General features: G+C 30.3%; 1 protein-coding gene across 2 annotated transcripts in view; it reads right to left on the reverse strand.

Annotated features, from left to right (window-relative positions):
• Positions 1 to 20631, reverse strand: part of LOC148234424 (uncharacterized) — a 50528-nt gene that overhangs the window by 9763 nt on the left and 20134 nt on the right. For both annotated transcript variants that reach the window (XM_088187602.1, XM_088187601.1), the window contains exon 2: positions 9811 to 9913. In XM_088187602.1, coding sequence (XP_088043728.1) covers positions 9811 to 9913 — 103 coding nt within the window. The remainder of the gene's footprint in view (positions 1 to 9810; positions 9914 to 20631) is intronic.

Consider the following 20631-nt stretch of genomic DNA (forward strand, 5'->3'; position numbering starts at 1 on the left):
GTCTCATTACTTAATTAGTTGTTGTTGATTGTGTTTACACCTTTGTAACACAAGTTATGTTATAACAGAAGATAATAAATATACTAGAAGTTGTATGTTTCATATCACTCTGAACAAAAAGTAAGACTAATAATAATGTGTGTATATACAAACACATACATTGGGTTAAATAAAGGGGAATTTTCACCCCAAGAGGTCATAACACTGTATTGAGCCTTGAGCTACAAGCTCAGTTACAGTTGTTATAGAGAAACGAAATATAAAACCGTTACGATCTTGTATTTAATAACTATATATAAAAGTAGTATAGATTAACTGAAAGTAAAATATAGATAATTTATAATTAAAACTATAATATTTATGACATTGTGTTGTTGTATATTAAACATCTACTAATGATGCAAATTTAATGTTATTATTTCAATACATCTCAATACACCTACTGTACAAAAAAATCTAATCGTCATAAACCGGTAAGAAAGAAATAGAGCATTTCTTAACCCTACTGTAAGGTACTGTCGACAATAAAACTATTCTCGAAGAATCCCAGTTATGAGTTCTGGAACATCTTCGAATTTTATTATCATACTATGCATGGTTTTTTGCACATTGTAATGCATCGGGGCTAGATAGTCTTAAATTTATTTAAGTACATACATGAGTTTCACAATAATATATGTATGCTCAATACTCATCACACGAAACCATTACAAATATTATATTTATATTATCATGAATCACCCTTTTGCAAGGTTTTTACTTAATAATTCTGAATATTGTGTTTCGTGCTAATGGAGGCGAAAGGTTTACAAACATATATGTATATACAATAGTAATACAATTATGTGTACATATAATATATGTCCGTATGTGGAATACAATACATGGTTGTAAAAACATAATTTTTTTACTTTGAAGGACCAAAGAAATTATTCGCATTGAATGAATATTTCTTTGTTACGAAATGGTCACGGGAAACAATATATCACCGGAAGACAAGAAACACCGTAAGATCACAATATTCCAGTTGTACAAATCGATCTCGGATATGTTATATATGTGTACAACGATTGCCTGGATGATCAGTGATTCGTCAGCAAGCTTTGCAGCCCTGAATACTTAAAGAATGAAGTAGAGACAATGGCAGATTCGGCTCGACTGACAGGCGCACCCCCACCGGCAGGAAAGTGAAGATACGGGCTGACACTCCCGAATACGATCATCGCAGAAAAAGGAACTGACCTCCAGACGCTGTCACTGATACCTACAAGACCCCCGAGGATCTTTCATGCACATCATCCCTGCGCCAGCTTCCCTACCACTGCTCAGAAAACGATACTCGCAATACATGTAATATAATATAATCAATTATTACCAGTTTCAATCTGCATCTTACTGGCTGCAAAGTCACGCCCCTTAGGCTATAAATATTATTTATTTAAATGTATCATTCATTATTTTCATAAATTGCTTAATTTATTATTACATATTTTTTAATTAGGCATTTCATTTCAGCATTTCAAATCACCAAAATTGATGGAGTATTTTAAATACAAAATTTTATCGAATTTATTGTATATAATATAATATACACACACACATATATATATAAAAAAATCAAATTTGCAAATAAATTAAATAATTAAAAATAAATCAACTGCGATCTAATTATTAAACTGACTAAAATAAGTACTATGCGCATTGAAACGAAACATGAATTTGCGACGCACCTGTTTTTGAGATAATCGTTAAACGATAATAAAGGGTGAATTTTGTTTTGTTCAACTTTCAAATTCTGCGAATTTCGGCCATAATAGGCACCGCCGATAAACATTATATTCACAAAATATTTTAAAGGCATAAAATCATTTTTTGTTGAGAAGAAACATTTCCTTGTCTCGCATTTCGAAAAATATAAAGGCGCATAAAGGACCAAGGATTTTGGAGCGGAACTAAACAAATTTCATTAGAGATAATGTATGTAAATCAATATTTTACAAATATTCAATTGAGAACGTTATTTGTATCTTAACGGTCCCAGAAAAATGGCACTATGATATAAATACGGTTACGATCCATACTTTCTCTTGTAGAAATATATTTTTAATTTTCTCGAACAAGGGGTGTTTTTCTTTACTTAAATTCTACACAATAAAGCCATATTCGATGAAGCTACGATCCAGCATATTGTACAGAAAATGAATGGCTAATAAATTTATAAAGTTACACGCGCTTCGCATAACAAAAACGAGCATTCTCAACGCCTTATCACATACATTGCCGATATGTATAGGAAAAATCTATTTCTTCTCGAAATTACCTCCAAGTCATTGACGAAATATTTCTGCTTTAAGACTCCAATGGCATATTTAGGATAAAATCAATATTTTTTTAAATGTAATAATATCTTACTAGTTATACTAGTTTTAAAAATATTAGTTTAACTCGTGTTTTATCAGTATATCTATAATTTTTATTGTTCTTTTTAATATCAAATTAAATTAAAAAAAATAATTATATAAATTGCTTTAACGTATTGTTAATTTTACGCCAATCATAGACGGTTTTAATCAATTAAAAATACAGACGTTTGGATAATCAAAAAATACTAATATAAAATACTTGTTTTGATATTCAAAGTTAAAGAATAATATTTTTATAATAAATACATATGTTTATAAAATACAAACATTCATAATCTTAATGACAGTTACTCAACAATAAGGTAATACTCGCAATCTTAAAGCAAGATCTATAATATAAGTTTTTTATATAAATATATTTATTTTAAACATAGCTATATATATAACATGTATGCCAGCTATATGCGTGTGTTTACCATTTAACAGTCGATTGTTTTCCAAACATCGATTGTTACCACCAATGTGTGTTCACGTAAGTTTATTTAAACGATAAAAATACGTAAAAGGAATAAGAAAAATATATTTAACTTTTTTAGAGTTAATCTTATAGCAATAATTAATTTGATATTTATAAGTGATAAAAATACGTAAGGCAATATTATTTATATAAATATATTGTTTATTTCGAGCAAACAAAAACACTTCTCGAAAGTAAGGTCAAGCACAGTATTTTTCACAACAATGGAAAAGAGATTTTGTGGCCAAACAATTGGGTTTTTAATTAGAAGCTTATAGCACATTCATCCCGAGACGTTGATCACCGTGTACGGTATGGTCAAAGTATGTTCAAACCGAATTTTGGTCAATAGGAGAGCACAAAAAACAATTATCACTTCCCAGAAATTAAAAATTCACGTCAAAAGCAATAAAATCGTGACGGCGACGGCACGATTTTATTGCTTTTGACGTGGATTTTTGAATTCTGAGAAGAAATATTTGTTTTTTTTGCACTCTCATATTGTTCAAAATTCGAAATAGAAATTATCACAATAAATAAAATGCTAAAAATTCCGGAGTCTTTAATGATCGATTTTTTTAACACTTTAAGTGGTATGGACGTACATGTACGGTTGCTGATCTTATACTGTTTTGAGGTACTCCAGAAAGTTATATATTTATTTATATAACTAAAGAAATACTAAATAAAAAACTTTATATTTAAATAATATTTTTTAAATTTGATTTAATGATAACAATATCAATGAATAGCGGAGTACGAAAAAATTAATTTAACAAAAAATAGAGCCTCTAAATTAATACAAAAAATCTACAAAAATATATAAAATAAATTAATGAAATTTAATATTAAAAAAGTGTTAAAATACATTATTAAAACATACTAATAAATCAAAGCAACAAAACATTGACAATCACTGATTTTTTTTTATTATTTAATTTTGGAAAATACGTAAAATTAACTCACTCCAAAGTGTATACTAACAAATTAACAAATGTATATAAATTAATTTATTACTCGAAGGGTTAATCATAGGACGCCTTTTAATCATCAAACAAATGAAGAAGTACCTCGAAAGCATGATTCAAGGTGCAATGTATAAGAAAAATTGAAGTGGGGGATACTTGTAACTAATCAACGAGGTACCTATACTCTGTTTCATTTAACAGAGTCACTTTGAGGCTTATCTCGTATTTAACAACGGTATTTCATTGGCTCACTTGCGTCAAGCAACGTTTTTAAATTTTTATAGATATACATTATGTTAATGATAACGATTGATAAATTATTGATTTTAATTGCTTATAACTTTCAATATTTCAACATAAAAAAATATAGTAACATTTTTAATTTATCTAAATTTGTTTAAATTATAAAAAGGAGTATTGATAAGTGTATTGAATGTTCAATATTCACATCTTGTACTTTAGAGCTAATTGGTGAGGCGTGTATCTCTTTTTCACTTATGAATAATGACGAAATGGATAGACCTCAAAGTGACTCTGTTAAAAGAAACGGAGTATCATCGCCAACGTCTGGAATCGGAAATGATACAATTTTTTTTATAATTAATTTTAAGACTACAGCTAAACTAATTTGTAATGTATCGTGTTGAATTGTAGTTAAAATAATTTTAACATTTTTTAATTAATTTCATAAAATTACATAGTGTTTTTTAATTTTTAAAATAATAAAATCTTGCTTATGTTTCTTTATTTAATGACAATAATAAATAAAATAATAAGGTCAATTGTTCAGATTTTTTTTACAAAAATTAGTTCACAAAATCACAAAAACCGTTATATCCGGCGTGTAGTGAGACTTTGTTGCCTAAATTAAAACGTTAAAAAGCAAAATAAATTTATAGCAAATTTCGTTTTTGCCTACAGATTTCTTTTTTGCCTTCAGTATTTATATTTGAAACTTAATCTGGTAAATGTAATATGATGACTAGTCAGTTTATTTATTCTCTTGAAATATAAAGCCATATCGCATAGAATGTTGTCATTTTTAGATATACCAATAAAACATCTGTGCCAGTGGTCTGCTGTGGTCTTTAACTATATATTATAATATAATCAATTAAACTGAAATATTTATTTTTACATCATCGGTTTAAATTTAAAGAGAATTGAAGTAAACTGTGTAAATGTACACACATTTCGACGCATGTGAATGAATCCCAGTCAAATGCATAACATCTGCATTTTGCTGTACATCCGAACCTTTTAATACCTCAGGGGTTTGTCGTAAGTGCTTCAGGAAATAATATGTTAAATTCTAAACGTCGGCCCACTTCTTAAGCACAAATGTGCGCTAATGGTGCGAAGTAGTCACGAACACAAAAAAATCAAGCTTATCTAATACAATATTATGCTTGTGTGTAAACAACACAGAAACATGTTATTATCGTTATGAATGCAATTCAAGTAATCACAACTTTCATTAATGAGTCTTACAGGTCAATCTACCATTATCTACTCGTATAGTAAGAGGTAAATAAACAGCGGTTAATTTTATCTCGCGCAATGATTCATTAAAAAGAGGCAGGTTTCGTACGTCTATCAATATATTAGGAAGTTAATTCTATGCTAACTAACAAATCAATGTGTAACTGTATTTTTAGATTTGTTTAATATTGTGTATATATATATTACACATAAATGAAAAGCATTGTTCATTATTAAACAATGCGATCATTGAAAAAATATATTTAAAAATCAGGATTGTGACTTTTATGATCTGTATAATATAAATTATTACACGTGCCTGAAGGCGTGTGTCGTTGTTCTTTCTGTTGCCATTTGAGAGCCAATGAGTCATGTTGCGACCAGTATTTTACCTCGTATAAGTATATGTAATAAGAAAGGTTAATTTTTCCGTTATTTATTTTTTTAATTTGCTTTGATTCAAATATAAGTCTGAATACTAAACAACATCACTGCAGTGACTTTCAAGCATCTTACTGATTATATATATATAATTTTAAACATATGTAAAATGTCAATTTAAAAATGTAAAAATGTTAGTCTCAATACTTTTATATTAAAGATTTAAATATTTATTTGATATAAAATATATCCAAACTTTCAATGAATTTTAAAAAAATTTAAAAAAAAAAAATATTTAACTCTATATAATCTGCTAGATTTATAATTTATTTTGCCATTTAACATAAAAATGTAATGTTGAAATGACTTGAACCATTTTCAAAATTAATCGAACGTATTAAAATTTAATTAGCACAGTATTTTTTTTTATTTGAATCGCGAGTAATATTGATGCACGATGCTACAGAAAAGATTTCGTTTAAGGTGGTAAAAAAAGAGATTAAGAATCATCTTACTTCAAATGAGACTAGAGATATAACAATGACAATGCAATATCACATTTTTGTAGGCAAAAACAATTGTCATTGAATATGTTCCTAGTTAAAGTTCCACGAAAAGATTTAAGCTTTCAGTGATTTCGGTATGAGTAATAAATAAATTTAGTACCCATTACTTCTTATAAGGAAATTTGCTTTGATATGAGAGTTTCCAGAACGAATTATGTTTCTCATAGTAGTTTAATTAAATTAATTTGATATAAGATAAATATTTAGTGAAAAATAAGTTGAGTTTATTTTTACTCTTAGCAAAAAGCAAGTTAATGTGATATTCTTAGAACATCACAATAACTTGCTATATTATAAACGTTAAACTAATAATGTAGTTTTGTATGTATATCATAATCTCCGTCGCTATTCATAAGTATATCATTGAAAGAAAGCAATTAGATTCCGCCCCGAGTAATTGAATAACCATATCTACTTTATACAGCAATATAAATAAATATGTACTAATGAACTGTATCCGTTTCTTAATGTTTGTTTTTACTAATAATTAGGAACATTGCATTATTAGGAACAGAATATTGTAATAATATTTAAAAAAACATAGCTTGTTCCCAAACTAGTTTTATGTTAATATATATTCACATACACATAAGAATATTATTTTTTTTTTAAAGCCAACGATTTTACTAGTAACGCATTTTAACGAATATTTATATTACTTAAAAAAATAAATTGAATCTGAAATATAGACTTTTGACATAATTTTGATGTGAGTTCTGTATTGTCTGATATTTTAAAATGCAGAAAGGTGATCATTATATACAAAAAAATAAATAAATGAGTCTGAATACATTAATTTTTATTTTCGGCTTTAGCCGAATATACATGTATTTTCATTACCTGTTATCAACAATACGGATTTGGATCTATATGTTTTACTGTTTAATAAATACTTTCAAGCATGATTAAGATTTGGCGTAAAGTATAATAATTCTTATGTTGAAATTTAAGGGGAAAACAAATTATACAAAAAAATCTTGGTGAACTATATTATATATTTTTTCACCCACGTATTTTTATAAATGCAAATATGCGTTTTTTAAAACATCTTAACTACTATTACAAAGCTTTATTTGTTAAATATCAACATTACCGCGATTTATTAGCTCAAGTAGAATATTATTAGAAGCGCAGCTGAATAAGCACGTGCTCTAATAATTACTTGATACCATAAACAACACGCACTATGACTTTTGTACAGGAAATGGTCGCAATTTACGTCTAGATCGATAGATCGTTTCGTTGAGAATCAATTCGGATTGGCCAACGATCGAAATAATTGACAGTCTATTATAAAATTTAATAACGCGCGTTTACGATCGCAGTGATTGCTTCTTGCGTCCACCATCTTGGTATTGTGAATTTTGATTAGTTATGTAACTATTTTGAATGGAACTAATCAAAATTCTGTTTTAAATTTAATCTTTGGATGTTGTTGGGTGAAGAAATTCAGGAATTCCGGCAAAAATAACGATCTATTTGTTAGAATGAAGAGAAAAGCGCTCGAAATAAATATTTGTAAAGGTGACACAATGAATAAACGAGAATACTATATTATAGTTTTTAATGTTATATGAACATATTTAAACACTAGATACACGCAATATATCACATATGATAATACAAAATATAATCATAAAAATGTGGTCGAAATAAGAAGGAAAATGGCAGTTAATCGTAGAGCATGATGATGGCAAAAATATAGCTGTCGAAAATCTATTTATTTAACAGAGCTTAGAGTGTACCGGATGTTTTGATTTTAAAAGCTTATTGTACTCTTACATTATTATACCAAAAAATTTCTTATTGGTAAATCAATACAATTTTTAAATCTATTTTATTTTTATTTAATTATTAATATAGTTATTAGAACATAAGCAAAAATAAGGCAATTTAGAATAAAATTGCCATTCAAATACTTCTAAGCATAAAAGCTTACAAGAAAGTATATTTTTAAACATCTGGCACAGACCCATCCCTTATTATGCAGCGATTAAACATTTAAAAATATTCGTATGAATTTCATTTTTGATAAATTTGATTTTATGAAAATTTCATAAGAAATTGGCAAATTTATCGAAATGAAAAGGTTTTATTGTTTTTTGGTAACAATGCAATTATAAAGTTAATCCTATTCGACTGGGAAAACGATGATTCCGAACCTCATGACTAAAATGGCTTTTTATATATTTTTTTACATTTTTGAATAATAAATAATAGGTACAAGTTAGCCTTTTCTATGCTACAAATAAATTTAAAAATTAGCCACCGTTCCTACATATTTTCTGAAATCATATTTTATGCCATTAAAAATATCTACTCATTATATTTATTTGAGAATTAGTCGTATTTTCTTTATTGCTCAGTGTTGCCATATAGTGAATTTTCAGTCCAGGTCAAAAGCAATAAAATCGCGTCATCGCGGTGAAAACGCTCGTTTATTAAGCGTTTATATTAAGACTTTTAATAATAATATTACGAGTGAGAATCGAATAAAGTATATCTAAACCAAATTTTGCCCAATAGGAGAGCGCAAAAAAACAATTATCCCTTCTCAGAAGTCAAAAATCCACGTCAAAAGCAATAAAATCGTGTTGGCGCCGTCGCAGTGGGAACGCTCGTTACCGAGCGTTCCCACTGCGACGGCGCCAACACGATTTTATTGCTTTTGACGTAGATTTTTGACTTCTGAGAAGTGATAATTGTTTTTTGTGCTCTCCTATTGATCAAAATTCGGTTTTAAAATACTTCGATCAGCCCTCATATATTTGATGTCCATAGAAATTTCGGTAAGGATAGCTATCAAATTGTTAATACATAGTGTAATATCTAAATGCAGACAAACTGTTTGAACTATTTGATATAGTAAAATTAAACTATGTAAGAACTCCTTATCAGTAAACACACTATTTTCAGTTTCAATATTTAAAAAATCTTCAGTCATTTTTAATATATTATAAAACAAATAAGTGTATGATAAATAATGTTTTTTTCCTTTCAATAATTTTATAAAGCAGGACAATTGAATGTATATTTTATTTTTTTTAAATTTGTTAGTGGTTTTTCATGAGCATAATAAACATGGAAAATATAATACTTATTATCGTGATAAATTATACAGGCCATTAACGGCGTGCGACTGTATGTCAACTCTGGTTAAATTCAGAAGATATTTACGGATTTAAGAAATTCGTCGCGAAGTTTTCGTCACACGCTACACATCAACAAGTTCGATTTATACTTTTTTTTGTCATACATATAACTTGACTACGCGATTCAATTAATTTTTGCAGAGATATAAAAAAAAATAATCAATATTTTATATATTTAGCATTGACGGCTAAACTAGGAATTTCCCACGAGTACTTATATTTCTTATAAATAAATGTCCTCAATATTTATGTAACTTGATTGATTTTAGAATTATCATGAATAATACATGATTATTTTAACGATATGAAATAATATTGTATTTTATCTAATTTATGAATAGCACTGACTGATTTATAACATATATTTTAAGCAATACTCACTCGTGTGCGTTATAATGTTGCTCAATATCGATCCTGGTGGATATGTTGAGTTCATATTCACCCTGATTGAGTTCATGGCCTCCTGTGGTGACTCCTTGACCTCCTGTAATAAATATAGCATTAATATTTATATTTAGAGATGTGTATTTATATAATAATATTCATAAGACAATCTGAAAAAATAAAAATGTAGCGGGTTTCCTTAATGAACTTTTTTTTGTGTATATATAAACATTTTTTTAACTAGTATATAAAAAAATTATTACCTCGTTAAAAATAATTAAAAGTAAAAAACATTATAAATTAAAAAAAAAAAATTTTACCATTTGCGTTGGATATAACACAATAACTAACGTAGTTTTAATTTTTTTTTTTTTTTAATTTTTGTGTTCTTTAATATATAACCAGTAGTGTAATGATAAAAAAACAAGTGCCCGAGCGTTGGACTTACACCCCCTTCCAATTAAAAAAAAAACAATATTTTTTTTATGTTTTTATGAGAATAAAAAAAAACAATTTTAGCAAATAAAGTTTAATAAATTAATCTAATTTATTTGACAGATGTTATTTATATTTTACCGCGATCTTATGTCAGCTGAAGTTGCACTCCCCTGAATACGGTCGATACATTCAGTCAAAATTAAAAAAAAAATGCAGTCGGTTGCAAAAGTGTTTGTATGTCACAGAAGAACGACTCTGCGTTGTATGTTTATGACTTTGTACAAACAACCTATAGAATTTGACTGTCTATTATTACTTTCATTATTTTGTGTTACACATTTTTTTTCAGTTTTGATTTTATTGTGAAATTACCGGTAATTATCATATAGATATTTAAATATATCAATCATATCCGCTACCTAGTTCCCAAATCATAACCATGGTAAAAAAGTAAGTTGCTAATAAAACGTTTATAAATATAAATTGACATGAAATTAAAATATTATTTTTAAATGGTATATAATTTGTTTTTTAATTATATGTAAAATAGAAAATTATTTAAAATATATTAAAAAGTTTAACATAAGAAATAAGAATTATACTTTTTTTGTACAATTATAGAAAAAGTGTAGTAAATTGGTATAGAACCATATTTTTTTACAAGTAAGTTACGATTATAGGTTGTGATCTAAACTATTTATAAAGAAGGTTTGATTTATGAATTATTGGAAGCAGTAGCTGACAATAATATTATTGATTAGTTACCCGAAATAGATAAGAGTAGTTTCACAATTAAAATATATAAAATGCAGCTATACAACTGATAATAATGAATTAATTAGCTTACTAGGAAATTAATCTTCAATTTTAAATTTAATTTTCATAGCTATTAAAACACTATAAGAATTTACATTTATTTTGCAAGTTTACGACATTTTATTTATAATATTTGAATGCACTTATAAGTAACATAGCAGCTTAGTTTTTGAAGAAATCAGCATGTAAAAAATTGTCGAAATGCTTTAACAAGTTTTTAATCAATGCTTGGCCACGCATTGTCGTACAAGGAAATTGAACTTTTTTGAACTAAACTATAACCAAAATTTAATTTTTCAAATCTCTCTAGGGTATCGTTTTGCTATTATTTGCCTCTTTTTTATCTGACAACCAAATTCAAATAACAATTAATTTATGTTTTAAACAAATCAATTATCATTGCTACCCCATACCGTTGACAACTCAATCGCAAAGGGCAGCGTCTAGTGCAACTCTATCCCCGCGACATGTTTATTTACATCGACCGAATCGGAAGCGCCGATTAGCGATCGTCAACGCGTCACATAATTTGTATTTATATATACATATATAAAATAGTATAAGCGTCCTCTGGGGTCATTATGCCGGGCTCGTATCGGGAGTGAGAATGTCGTCGACAAATTACTCAAAATAAATTTAGCTACAGATAAATCGTATAGGTGAAGCTTCCCTCGCTGGCATTTCTTTCACGGCGACAACGGAATGAAGTGTTAAAGTGTCACATAAATTAGGAGACACTCCTCTCCAGCCGCCATTTCTCACGCCTCTAATTGTCTCAATGACAACACTTTTTTTACACTCAAAAACCCATTAATCGGGAGAGAGAGAGAAAGAGTAAATGCCGGGGAAACGGACGACCGTTTTTAGATTGGCAATAAAACATAACCGATTGCAATCATCGGCGACCTATATTATCTAAGTCAAGTTAATATATATAAATATATATATATATATATATATATATATATATATATATATATATATATATATTTAAAAAAATTATCTATGTGTTTTATTTCGCGTTCTTCTTTTTTTTGAATTAGTCTCTATATTTCGCCAAGATTGTCCCAGCATCATCAGGAGTATCCACATTTTTTTGAGTACACTTTTTTTACATCGCACTTTTTTATTGATTTTAATGTTAAAAACTTTGAATATTTGTTTGAATATTATTACCCTAACTGCTCCGCAGATAGAGGCATACTGAAAAAAAATGAATCGATCGTTTGTCGTATTGTTACAATTATTCGATCGTTGAAAACTATATACAGCACGTTACTGTTTATATTATTAAATTGTTTATTTTTTACGCGATATTATATTTTTTTTTAAATATTTAAATTTTTTTTGTTTTAAATTTTTTTTTTAAAACTAACGTGTTTTTAACATTAAAACCAATAAAAAAGTGCGAATAAAAAATCCTTCCCTGCGCGATTCAAAAAAATGTAGAAGCTCCTGATGATGCTGAGACAATCTTGGCGAAATAGAGAGACTAATTCAAAAAAAAAGAAGAACTGGAAATAAAACTCTTTTTTTTAAATACAATATTGCGTAAAAAATGAACAATTTAACAATGCTATAATTTTTACAATTATATTTATGGTAGCAAAAATCTATAGAATTTCACTATTATTTATATTTTTCTACAAAAACAATCTGTTTATAATGATATATAAAACTTAGATTTAAATTAGTTGCTGTAATATGTACAATATTTTTCTATAGTAGTATTTTATCATAATCAAAGTTTCGATAATAAAATCGACAATTTCTTAAGCTAATGATACAATTAAAATTAGCGTGTAATATAAAATTAAATATTTAATAAAAAATCATCGATTGAGTACCTCTGTCTACTCATTAATTTTACACTGAATTTTAGCCTCGCCTACAGCAATTCTTTCGTCGCTTTTACTATTCTTGTGCGGATTTGTATTTCGTTCGGGTTTCTTGTTAGTATATTGAGAATTAATTGGATGTTGACAAATCGCATGTAACATTTATTTTATTTTATCGTTTATTATAAACGAAACGTGGAATAAATAATATGTATATAAATGTCCTTCTGTAATTTGTTGTATCTAACTCTATCTAACACACTAATAAAGTCTTAGCAAACCATTCGGAAGTTTGCTGGTGCAAATAATATAAAGCATACATTCATTCATTTTTTTAATAATGTAATAAACACTTAGATCTAAGAGAAACGCATAAAATATTATAATACATATATCAGCACGATAGATTAATACATGAAAGACCTAGGTTCGAATCCCATATAAAACCTAATGCATTTAATTAAAAATATGCCTGAGAAAAATGATTATAATCATGATGATCGTCATGTTTTCCTAGATTTTCCTTCCATATCAGATGAATATTGTAAAGAAAAATAAAAATAAAAGGTAGTATCGATTGTGCTTACTCCGTTGTAACACATTAGGCTAACGCTTGTCATGTTTTAATATAATGCGGGCCTACTATATAAACTAATACAATTAGAATTTGCTTACTGATTAACGTCTGATTTAAAATAAATAAATACATACAATTTTTAAAGGTTGAATTATTTTTCAATATATTATATACTGCATTTAAGCAGTCTGTATATATGCAATACTGATAAGTACTATTTCCAGCAGTTGATTTAAAAGTTTTAATAAAATATTTTTATAATCTACGTAATGCATTTAAAAAACTATCTAATAATTTATACCACGTACTCATAATAAAATAAAATACCCAATAACTAAGTTCAAGTTGTGTTTATTATTTATAATAATATTTTGAAATATATGTCAAATAAATATATGATAATATATGCTAATTAAATACGTTCAGCTATGTATTGTATATAGATTATGTTTTGAATATTTATACATGAATAGTGTGTGTAGGCATGATCTAATCATTTCATCTTAATGTTTTTATGGGATTTGAAGAAATGTGATTGTAAAATGTCAACTATAGATAAATAAATAAATATTTAGATAATTAATCAAAGTCGCGCTAGAGTAGCATATTAAGGTAATTGTAATAAATAATCAATACGGTCGATCGAGTAGTTATTACAATTACCTTAATATGCTACTCTATTGTATTCTATAATTCGAAAATATATTGGAGATGATTAAATCATTATCATGGCCGAAGCGTCTTGTTATTTCTGACTTGTGCATTGAAATCGATAGAATTTTACAATTACTTCGTTGTCTTTATCAAATGTAGGAGCATATGCTTGTATTATATTGGCATTAACCGGACTTACCATTAGTTATATCATTATAATGCGTTCTGATAGTGCTATAAAATAATTGTTGTGTATGTGTCTTAAATAATATGTTATATATCTATTAATTTTAATGTAAACTAATTCAAGCTAAATTGCTTCACTTAAGCTCATGATTTGTATTTTATTTTTTGTCATTTCTATTTTTTTTTTATAATCAATTATTTGTCAATATTCCTTTTCCACTACATCGACAATTTCAATCATAATGTTATTATTTCGTCATTAAAAATTTGTTTATACATTGCATTTTTTTGTACAATACATTATTATAAATGACTGAAGAGTCTAAACCACCGTCGTCATTAGTCATAATTCAAAGGCCACCAGAAGGAGCGTTTGAACAATGAAAAAATAAATCTTCTATATTACATAATAGAACAACGTAAGAGAAATTTTTTGCGAGAATTCAGCAAATCTTATCATTGTCAATGGAATTCATATATCATTGTCAACTGAAATTTGGTGAATATTTTAAAGAAATTTGAGCGTTTCAAATATTAGTGTAAATATTGTACTGCAAAATATTTTATTATTAGATTGTCCTGTCTATTATAAAACTATGTACATATCTATTCTTATAATCCAAATTATTATTCCTTGATATACTGATTCAAAACTAATTATAGATGAAATAGTAATTTTGTCAAATATTGCAAATTTCACAGCATTATTTATAAATTGAAAGATGTTGAAAATACAGCATTTTTGTCACTAGCAGTGAATCAAAATTTATATTACTAAGCATATTGAACAGAATGTTATATCTTATTAGCACATTGCTATTGTGCTAAAAAGATATAACATTCACATATTTTTTTCATATAATTTAATAGATTATCTACTTTTATATACTAAAGGGTAAAAATGTATATATAATAAATGTAAAAAATAAATATAATAAATATGAGCTCGATTTGAGAATTGTATTGCTGATGAATAAGTTCATAAAATCTACTTTTACAGTACCGTATGGATGACTAGTACGATATGTATATGGAATAATTTGGTATTCTTAAATATATTTTGTCGTTAAAGTGAGTTAGGGCCCATACGCACTGTCGGCTAGCCGCCGGCGACTAGCCGCCCGGCGACTGTACTTTATATGGTTTTAAATGGGTGCATACGCACGCAGGCGCCGAGTCGCCGGAGCGTCAGGCGCGATCCTGCGCAGAGGTGATGCACAGGCGACTTGCCTGTCGCGGCAACCTATAAAAGCATGGGTTTAGATGAGTGCATTCGCACGAGGAGCGACTTTCGAGGCGACTTATACATCATTCATAAAAAATGGTTTCGACACAAAAACGCTCATCGTAGAAATTGATCCCGAATCGTTTACAATAATTTTATATGAATATTGATAACGGAAATAATATGTATAATTATTTTATAATATTTCTTGCTTCTCGATTTAAATTAATTTTATTAACATAATACAGATACATTTATAATTGCATTTGGGAAACAAAAAGCGTTTCATACGGGGAAATTCAATATTATATTGAAATTAAAATAATATTTTTTTCTCTTTAAAATTAATATTGCAATTTCTTCGCGAATGTACTACCCGACCTCGAGTCGCTCGGCTTAGCCGCCTAGTCTAGTTACCTACGTTTTTGAGCTGGCGGCCTACAGTGTGACGTTTTACAGTGTGAGAGAGGGCAGGTCTCCTCTTGAGTTTGAATCCCAAACTCTCGAGGGGAAGTAAACTCTCAGACTACTCATCCGAGATAGCGTCTTTTGGACCACCAACGACGAGTAAAGCATAGCATATCTACGCAAGCCGGCCAAAGGGCTCGGTTCCCTAGGAAACTGAGGACTAAAGCTGAATCCGAGAGCGAACGTCCCTCTGATTACAGGAGGACAGAGTCGAACAATGAAGAGCTGATGCATATGCAAGCAAAGCAAATGCAATGCAGGTAGTCTAGAAAACGTCTCCTAACGCGTTCGAGAGAAAACTAATGAGACTCTTAAAAATAACATAGTACTACGGGGAGTGGATCCCGCTCATCCAGCTCTTAAAAACTGGAAGCCGCCCATTGGGTTGGACTCATAGGGCCCAAGTACTAGTTACCGCAAACGGATTAACGTAGACAACTTTCTCTGTGCCGGCGAGGATTTGAAGGACGTAACGCTGCCATCTTGATACGCAGGTTGACGACGAAGTCCTATGGTTCGTCCGGCGTAGCTTGAGTTTCAGCTGATACGAACTAGCGCTTGTCAGTACATCAAATCAGCGGTTGATGCTCCTAGATCGTCTTTCCATGCTGCTCTGATTCCAAGCAGCTCAAGTGGCAGGATATCCATCCATTCTACTTCGTTGTGGTAGGTAATGGCTGCTTTCAATTGTCGATGAAAACGTTCCACCTGCCGTTCGCCGCTGGGTCATATGCCGTAGTTCGAATGAGGACAGCACCTGTCAGTCTTATTATTTTTTTAAACAGCGGGTTTTCGAATTGGCGACTTTGATCGGTGGTAATTCTTGCCGAAGTGGCGAATCTCGCAACCTATCCGCCGAAGAAGGTTTTACTAACAATCTATGCTGTTATGTCAGCGATGGGGAACGCTTCCGGCCATCTTGTAAAACTTCACGTATGTGCCGCCGATAAAAGTTCACTATACCTAAAAATTTTGGGAATTCACTAATGGCCGTCACTTTTTTGCTCATTGGCCGCATATCGGCTGCAGAGAAATGTTACTTCCGAAGCACCAAACACACACTTGGACCCGTTAATTAGCACTCCGTGGTCTTTTGATGGCGTAAACACTTCGTGCAAATGTGAGGTGACCAGAGCTATTCACGAAAATATTTTATTTCTGCTATGCTGGATTGCAGCAATGGGTAACAGTCTGGTAGCGTGCGCGAGTGTGCGGTAGTCTCTCCACGGGCGCCATTCTCCATATTTTTTAGAAACGAGGTGTAAAGGGGATGCTCAGCTGCTCTTTGATAGCCGGGCGATGTCGTCACGTACAATCCTGTCAAAAGCGGTTTTCGCCCTGCCACAGTACTCCCCTCCAGTCAACTAGCCATAAGCAGGGTTGGCGATCACAGTGAACCCACGATGAAATCCTTTAAGTGGCTATATATCCGTCGAGTTCTAGTTGGCCTTGATGCCGTGGAGCTCGTAAGTGACACGTGGGTCAGCGTACTCAGATTCCTGGTGACGCACCACCATGTGCTTGGAAGAGATCCTGAAGACCGGCGGGAAACGAAAGAGAGAGTCGTTAGTGGCAGAAACTATTTTGAAAGATCTCGCTGTCTCATCGTCAGTGACAAGCAGCCGGGTGGTCGTCAGCGACAAGCAGCAGATGCGACGCGACGCGAGTGCCGGCTTTCCGCCATTCAACGCAGACAATTGCTGGTTATGGTTCACGAATATAAAATCCGTTTTTCGATCAAGAAAAGCACTCACCAAGGTAAAAAAGTTCGACATGCTAGACTCCGTCCGAAACGGACCTATGCCGGAATCATGATCACGTCGTGTCACCAGTTTAGCGTGCTCACGTCTAGCGTTTGCCGTGGCGGGCAGGTCACTGACTCTGTGACGTCGCTCTCTCAAGCGGCGTTCGTGTGACGTACTTTTCGCCCTGCCTCATTTTTATTTTTTTTGTTGATATATTTTAATTATTTCATATTATTATAGATGCAATTTTGGTTGGTTTAATGATTTCATGGGATTGTAATTTCGGTAGTTCCGATACCAGCAATACTGGTATTAAAGCAAAAATAGACCTTCGGCAATACCGGTATTATAAAATAAAATATATTTTCATGGCTTAGAACTATAAAAATGTCGATTATCATATTATTTTAAAGCAGAAGCGGAGAATATAATAATGCTCATTGTAAAGGATCAACGGCGTATCGTGTAAAAATTTGTTATGCAGTTTTTATAATATTTACATAAACATTTATAGCTAAAATATATTTTATGTTACTTTTAACACGATTAGAAATATATGAGAGAGGTATCTTTCCAAGATATTTTAAAACAAATATTAATTTTGCAATAATTAAAATAATATAATATAAATTAAAAATATAAATTTGTTCTTAGAAAAAATATATGTTGCATTTTAAATAAACAGATTCACAATTTTCGCATAAGGCTCTTTCGGAAAATCTTAACTGACAAAAATAATGAGTAATATAGGAATACATTTCATTGGAATAAATTGGCGAGTGGTAAAGACGATAATTTCCCAAACTTAATGTTCCAAAAGAATAAAGACCTGGCACCAATATTTTTAAAAATATTTTTTCTGACAATTTACTAAACTAGCTGTTGGTACTTCACTGTTGTGAGGTACCGAAGCTAGCAAGTGTGTGAATACCGGACCCTCAACTTTTTGGGTTTTAAATATTATTTTTGCTTCGTTCTGATTTTTTTCTATTTTTAATTTAATGATTAAAAAAAAAGATTAAAACTATTGTATAGCTGTGCGATTCACAATATAAATAGTCCAAAAGATATGCGGTTGATCCTATTGCATCTTTGCGTTACTGCGTAAATTTGCGCAATACATAGCCAAATATTTAAGATTTGAAACTATCAGTCAAAATGGTTAAAATTATAAAAAAACTTTATAAAAGACATATTAAAAAATATTTATAGCTAAAGGTTTTTTCTGCGCAGCATTATATATTTTAATGATTAATAAGTGCACTACGTTTTCACTGTATTTAAAATTTTTAATAATATAAACATATTTAAAATATATAATGAACTACAGATATTTAAAATCAATAATAAAATAAAAAATATTTTTAAGGTTGAAAAAAATATTTTGAGGTTCGACAATTTTTTTAATAATAACCTATGACAAACCTTGTCGAAGGCCTTCTCAAAATCCGCAAAAATTACCGCATCAAGAGATTTTGTCACTGTTTTGGTGAAAGACAGAGGGTCAGTAACAGTGGAGCGGGCGGGACGAAACCCATGCTATTGATCCAACAAAACTTGCCGAATATGAATAATTATTTCAATCAATTTAGCAGGAGCTGACAACACTGCGACTGGTCTATAGTTCTATATACGTAATTTGTCAACCCTTTTCATGAATAGGGGTGACTTTTGTGCATTTCCATAGATCATGAAATGATGATGTCTTGAGAATTAGATCAAAAATACGTTTTAGAGGAGAAGCGAGATTGACTTCACAATCCTTCAAAATGAAATCAGGCCTAGAAGAACAACCTGTTTTAAATTTATTAAAAACATATTTAACGACTGAGTAGCGTGTTTAGTAGTAATGAATTTCCAGAACGCTTTATGATAATTAATTATTTGTTTTTGGCAAATTTTGTAATACTTGCGATGACAGTAAATTATCAAACACTTAACGCGCGCACTTAATGAACGAAATTCCTCGAGAGCAGACGGATGTCCTGATCTCTTTTTAGCAATGAAATAATCTCAGGAGAAAACCATCTAGGTTATGACACGTCGAGCACTCGGGGGGTGCTTTTGAGTAAAGTGCTGATCGAATTCACAGTAGAGCACCTCATAGAAGGCTGTTCGGGAAGATTTATCATCAACGCACTCGCCCACGCAATTCCAGTCCATACCTAATAGTAAATTATTCAATAATCCAAGATCGCTCACGCATTCCATCTCATTCGTAATTATGCTATTTTTATTTACATTTAACTTTATCTTTATCATTAGTATTTTAGACTATTCTGAAATAAAAACTAATTTTTTTACTGGAAAAGCACGCAAAGCTTCTGAGAATTAATTTAATATTTATTACCATTGATTTTATTGTCTTTGCTGCTTTTTTTAATTTTAAAGGTTACCCCGGGTCTCGTATTTTTTCTGAAAGGCCTTGCCGAAGAGTAATAATACTCTTTTAAGTATTGTGTTTATCATACATGACATTTAGCCAAAACATTAATAATTAACCTAAGCATGAATATATCGTCATAAAATTTAGATTGTATATTTTGCCTATCAGATATTGGTATAATTTATTTTTCTTGAGGGTACTGCAGTTAAGGCAGATCTTTGAAGCGGCCGCTCCGGCGTAACATATACATAAACACAACATCACCCTATCTGTGATCACTACCGCGCCCGCGGCAGCTGCTTCCCACAAATCAGCGCTGCGCTGCGGCCCTGTCACCGCGAGCTTAGGTGCAGGCGTGTGACGCGGGCCGCATTTGTCAGCTTAAACGGTTAATCGTGCAGCGGCGTGCCGGGCGCACGACCACGCCATTTAGCGTCGCTATTTTTGGCCCCACTAAACGCTCTTGGATTCCGTGCAAATTTCCT

The sequence above is a fragment of the Plectrocnemia conspersa genome, unplaced genomic scaffold, assembly GCF_051122295.1.
Source record: "Plectrocnemia conspersa isolate PC_06_02 unplaced genomic scaffold, ASM5112229v1 ptg000006l, whole genome shotgun sequence".
NCBI classification, from domain to species: Eukaryota; Metazoa; Arthropoda; class Insecta; order Trichoptera; family Polycentropodidae; genus Plectrocnemia; species Plectrocnemia conspersa.